Here is a 6000-nt window from a genome sequence, read left to right as displayed (position 1 = left end):
CAGTGAAATTTTGATGGTACATTCCGTGGTATATGTGAACACTGTCTGCAAAATGAGTCATGAATACAGTTTGTAATAAGGAAGTAATAAATTAAAATATCATGTTTCATGCTGCAGTTTTAATGCTCAAACAGCAGACATGTAATATTTGATAACTTTTTCCTTTCTCCATTTGGGTAGGTTGTCAGCGAGAAGAAGTTCCATAAAGGTTTGAAATCATGTGCAAAGTTCGTTGCAAGTCACTATGTGCTCTCATTCTCAAACACTGGCCGGATGAATTATAGTTTTCCGCAGATCATAGGCTACATTGCTTCTTTGCCGCACCCCCACCTCCGACATTGGTGGGTGGTTCTTTCCACCTTAGCGATTCGTTCCAGACAGTATGTGATATGTGTAATAAGTTTAGCTGAAATCGGTCCATTGGTTCAGGAGGAGATGTGGAACATATACACAGAGTGTAACAGGTCTAAGTGCAGATATTTTCTTTGTGGTATCTTAATATGTACACACATCAGTGGTTAGTTTTTTTTCTCTGAATCAAACAGTTTTCCCAAACATACCTCACAAACTCTGACTTGATTTTTCTGCGTGGTCATACTGTACCACTAAGTGGACTATGCTTGTCAGTATATACTAAATGTTTTCCATGCGTACATCCAAGCTCCAACAACTGACCTGCTGCCCAGGGGAAAATTAAAATTAATGGCATGCACTTGCCACATGTACGTGGAAGGTACTAACCAACCTAATTTTTTACAGCTATAATTATTAATCTGTAAATAACATGAACACTGATGTACTATTGTTCAACACACCATCTTCAGTCATCAACAGTAATTTATGCACTTATACCTGTTGCGACCTATGTGTACATGCCTACATATATATACCTATCTTTATAATAGTGTGCATATGACATAGATTATAAGCTACACTTGCCATAAGACCACTTTATTAACAACACATGGAGTTGATTTGTTAACAAGATAATGTACAAAAGAAGTTTGCGTATCCAGATATCAGCTTAGGTACAAACTCCTTCTTGGCTGTTACCATCGACGGCGGCTACTACGGTCTGGTGGAACAACTGCTCGATAGCCGATCTGTCCAGGTTCCGCCCTGCAACAAAATAAGCACTTATGAGTTGAAACTCATCCAGCTATCGTTCTCAACTGTCTGGAACAAGTTGCGAATTAGTATCATGTGAAATCTGGCTCTTTAGGCAGCCCTTTTGTCTTTAAAGGTAGTGCAAAGGCTCCAAACAGGATTCGTATTTTGAGTGGTCTCAGTAGGATTTCCATCTCCATACAGTGCAGAAGCAACTTCGATTAGAGTGGATGAAGTAGAGCAGACAGAAAATAAATAAATCAGCATAGTTGGGGATTACAGCAGTTTTGAATTTTCGAAGTAGCTACTCCTCAAATCCCTACTTGTTCAAAGTAGCTCTTCCCCAAAGACTGAACGGAACTAAAGATATAATTTAGACATCTGAGATGTGCTATAGAATGATGTTGAAAATTCGATGGGCTGCTAAGATATGAGGCGATTTTCTGCAAAACTGGCGAGGAGAGGAACACGTGAAACACTCTGAAAAGAAGAAGGGACAGGATCATAGAACATGTGTCAAAACATCACGAAATACCTTCCATTGTATACAGCGACCTGTAGAGATTAAAAAGGATAGGGGATGAAAGGTGTTCGAACAATTTCAAACCATGGAACATCCTGGCAGATTAAAACTGTGTGCCGGACCGAGACTCGAACTCGGGACCTTTGCCTTTCGCGGGCAAGTACTCTACCAACTGAGCTACCCAAGCACGACTCGCGCCCCGTCCTCACAGCTTTACTTCTGCCAGTACCTCGTCTCCTACCTTCCAAACTTAACAGAAGCTCTCCTGCGAACCTTGCAGAACTAGCACTCCTGAAAGAAAGGATATTCCGGAGACATGGCTTAGCCACAGGTAGGTAGGAGACGAGGTACTGGCAGAAGTAAAGCTGTGAGGACGGGGCGTGAGTAATGCTTGGGTAGCTCAGTTGGTAGAGCACTTGCCCGCGAAAGGCAAAGGTCCCGAGTTCGAGTCTCGGTCCGGCACACAGTTTTAATCTGCCAGGAAGTTTCATATCAGCGCACACTCTGCTGCAGAGTGAAAATCTCAATCTCAAACCAGTCAGAAGGCTGATGGTAAAAGAAATAGTATAGTACCAGGTAAATATGGAGCTGTAGATTTTGTCAATATGGTTACGAAATAGACATGATGGCAACGTGTCATTGTGTATGAACCTAACTGCAATATTTATCGTATTAATTTCAATTTTATAGCTTAGCCAGTAGTTGGCACACAGAGAAGAGTGCTCTCTTGAACACCATCTTCTTCTCTAGTTCACATATGTTTCAGAGAGTAACAAAAGAGAGTAGTAACAAAACGGAGAATTTTCTTGAAACTTTTGTGGAAAACAATTCTTGCATGAAGTGTACATTTTTATAAAGAAAAGCCAAGTATTTTATATAATTTCGTGATTGATTAGTGAATCAAAGTCGATCACAACACCTAACAACAAACTATTTGAACTTAAACAGAATTTTTGTACTACGTGAAGTCCATTTTTCATGAGACATATTTATGATAACAGTACAATACTGCTGATTCCGTTGATACAACACAAACTTTCTGAATTTGTATTTTAGGATTCCTGAAAGAAACGCATATTTCAAACCCTGAAACTATTTTATTAAATTCACCCTTGTTATGATCCCATAAACAGAGGATAATTAGCAACTAAAGACCATTGCAGGGAAATATGTTTTATGGGGGACCAACTTATTTAACTAATTCGAAAATTATACCGCATATTCTTTAAAAGACTGCAGACACTGGAAGACAAAAGATAATGATTTGCAAATGAAACTGCAATCCGACCGATCAGCTGATTTAATATCATTAAAATATAAATCAAAATGTTTAATCATCTGTAACTTCAAACAGACTACAGAGCAGAATGTAAAAGCAGGTTTGAATGAGCACGAAAGTTCCTTTAAGATGTGACACTTTAGCCATAAATTCTCAGACCATTTAAATTTTGTAAAAAATGTGTTTTTTTTTCTAAGATGGCAAACAGATTGCAGGGTATAACAGTGGGATCAAGTTTTGTTGCTAACACATTAACACACATTCAAACAGAATTAAAATGCAACAGAAATGTCGACTTGATTTTGAGATATCACATCCCATAAGATGGTGGGGACGTCAAGTGTAACTTCAGAGTGAGTCAGTGTTGTGGCATGTCACAAAGATGCACAATACTTTTGTTCTTGTGAAATCCAACCATATATATGTTGGCAACGGTGAGTAAACATGACAGATGATGTCCACGTGCGACTTCAATCATTTGTTTGATTTATCAAGATTCACAATTCACATGGGTTTGAAACTTGACTGCCCAAATGAACTTCAGGACCAGAGATTTGGAATCAACTGCGGCCAACAAAATAATGATATTAACTGATGAAATACACAGGCTGGATTTGTGGTGTTCTGGTGCTACACTGAACTGAGGCTCTCAGTTATTACTCAATCCCAAGTGTGATGCCAAGAAGTCTACTGACGATGATGATTCTACCACCTGAGCTCGGCAACGGATTGGAGTAGAGAGACTTACAAGTCAATAGGCAAGCCGATGAGGCGAATGCCGTGGTGTATTGGCTGATTCCTCTATGTGGAACACCAACACATGTAGAAATTCTACTTGTGCCTGTTGAAATGGTACACCTTACCAACATAATTATGTCTTCTAATTCAACAAAATTCAGTTGATTTGCACATTCAAGTGACATATAACTGATGGACACTGTACCAGCCTCGCGCAGTTTACTGAAGAAAGAAGTAAACGCTCTTGAATCTGATACTCTGCAGTTAGGAAATAGCTTACCGTATCCTCTACAGTTCCCACTGGAACATCAGTACAAAAATACCCTATCGGCATACTCATCATTTGTAAACACATGCGACATGGTTAATTGATACAGTAGCACTGGCCAACAAGTCACAACCACAATCACAGTTGAAAACTTCAATGACATAAACTAAAACATAATTTCTACCTTATCTTCAAAAATAAAATGACCATCCAGAATAAACCCTTAGTAAATGGTACAAAGAATGAGACATCTGAAGAAAGTAAGAAAAAAGTTCATTATTTCGAAAGTGATCGCTATTACTGTTCATTTATCGCACTGTGAGACAAGGCAATTAATGTCGTCATGGAAAAATGTTTGTGTTTGCCAATGGAACCATGACTGTACCCAGGCATGCACCTCATCGTCCGAAGCAAATCATTGGTCACGGATGTCTTTCTTCAGGCTGCAAAAATATGGAAGTCGCATGGGGAAAGATCGGGACTGTATGAAGAATTTGTAAGGGCTTCTAAGCGAAACTTCTGCGGGTTAGTTGAAACAACCTTGGCAACATGTGGGCAAACATTGATGGTCTCGACACACAGTGGGATAAATTTATTAACAGTTATGACGATTACTTGTGAAATAATAAGCAGTTTAATTACTTTTCTTCATCTGTCTCGTTTTCCTTTGACTGCCCCTTCTATACACTGCCTGTCAAGAGAGGGGTGGGGGGACGAAATGAAATAGGAAATGTAATATTAATTCTGTGATTAAAAAGTCTAGTCAAATTTATACAGAACTTCGCATAATGACTCCACTTATCAGTAAGAATTTGCACCCTAAATGGCCTGGATGAATGCACTTATTCTGTTGGGAAGGGTGTCATAAAGCCGCTGTATCCTCTCCTGAGGCAAGTTGCACCGCAACTGTTGTAACTCGTCCGTGATAGCCTGCACACTGCCACAGCAACGGAGTCGACGTATGAACCGGTCCCATATATATGCAGTAGGGGACAAATCTGTGCAATTTGCTGGGCACAGTGTTATCTCAACATTATGTAAACTGTTCAGAGACATATGTGCATGCGTGGACGACCCTGATCCTGTTAAAAAATATGCACCACGATACTGTCACATGAGAGGTTACACAGGAGGATGCAGGAACCATTGTGCTGTAAAAGTTCCTTCAGTCACTACTAGACATGACCTGAAGCCATGCCTGATGTCTCCCCACACCGTGGCGCAAGAGTATCACCGCTGTGCCTGCCCCAAGTCTGGGAAGATATGAAAGATATGAACCTCTTCCCAGATCGCCGCCATACTCGCCAGAGATGGTCATCCAGGATTGTGCAGAGCCATGATCCATCGCAGAACACAGTGCGACGCCTTTCAACAGCCACTAAAAATACAGCCATGTGTGTTGCGGTGTTAACAGAAGCCTACTCATGAGATGGTAGTTTCCTAAACCAGCTGCTGCTAGTCTTCAACCAATTGTGTGGGAAGACAAAGAATGTTGCAAGGAGTCTATTACTTGTTCGGAGATAGCAGGTGCAGATATGAGGGTTTACGATGTTCTTGGTGCACAATATTGTGATCCTCCCTTGTCATGATGAAACGTGGTCGACTGGAATCTTGAGACAAGTATGCCTGCCCTCACGTTCCCTTCAAGTGCAACATACGGCCTCTGTCAAATCTAAACATCCCACAAATCTAGATAGTGCCCAATTCGACCAACCGATAAACGAAGACCCAAAATGAGGCAGCTTTCATGCGCTATCAGGTGCTATAACGCTGTCTCACTTGAGTACATGGCATCTCTGTATCCTTCAGTGATCAGTCAGTATCTCATGTTGTACATGCCTCTCACGTACTCAACTAGGCCTGGGAAAAGTACTAAACAGTAATGCGCTCTGGTGGCCAGTCCACCTGCCACAGAGAACTAAAGCTCCAATAATTTGCACTGCCAAGCGACCAAGTCTTCTTGGTGCTTCACTTTTTTTGTTAGGAAGTGTGTGCACTAACCGTTCTCTGCTGCATGTCTCTGCTTATAATGCTGTGCAAAAGCGAAGGACGAAAGTAACTTTCGCATGATGTTTCAGTGTCTGT

General features: G+C 40.8%; 1 protein-coding gene across 1 annotated transcript in view; it reads right to left on the bottom strand.

Annotated features, from left to right (window-relative positions):
* Positions 1–930: 930 nt before the first annotated feature.
* Positions 931–6000, bottom strand: part of LOC126484169 (COBW domain-containing protein 1-like) — a 519558-nt gene continuing 514488 nt past the window's right edge. The window contains exon 13 of the mRNA XM_050107575.1: positions 931–1119. Within this exon, the coding sequence (XP_049963532.1) occupies positions 1025–1119 (95 nt within the window). The 3' untranslated portion in view covers positions 931–1024. The remainder of the gene's footprint in view (positions 1120–6000) is intronic.

Source organism: Schistocerca serialis, chromosome 6 (genome assembly GCF_023864345.2).
Source record: "Schistocerca serialis cubense isolate TAMUIC-IGC-003099 chromosome 6, iqSchSeri2.2, whole genome shotgun sequence".
Classification (NCBI taxonomy): domain Eukaryota; kingdom Metazoa; phylum Arthropoda; class Insecta; order Orthoptera; family Acrididae; genus Schistocerca; species Schistocerca serialis.
This window is presented reverse-complemented; position numbering and strand designations above follow the sequence as displayed.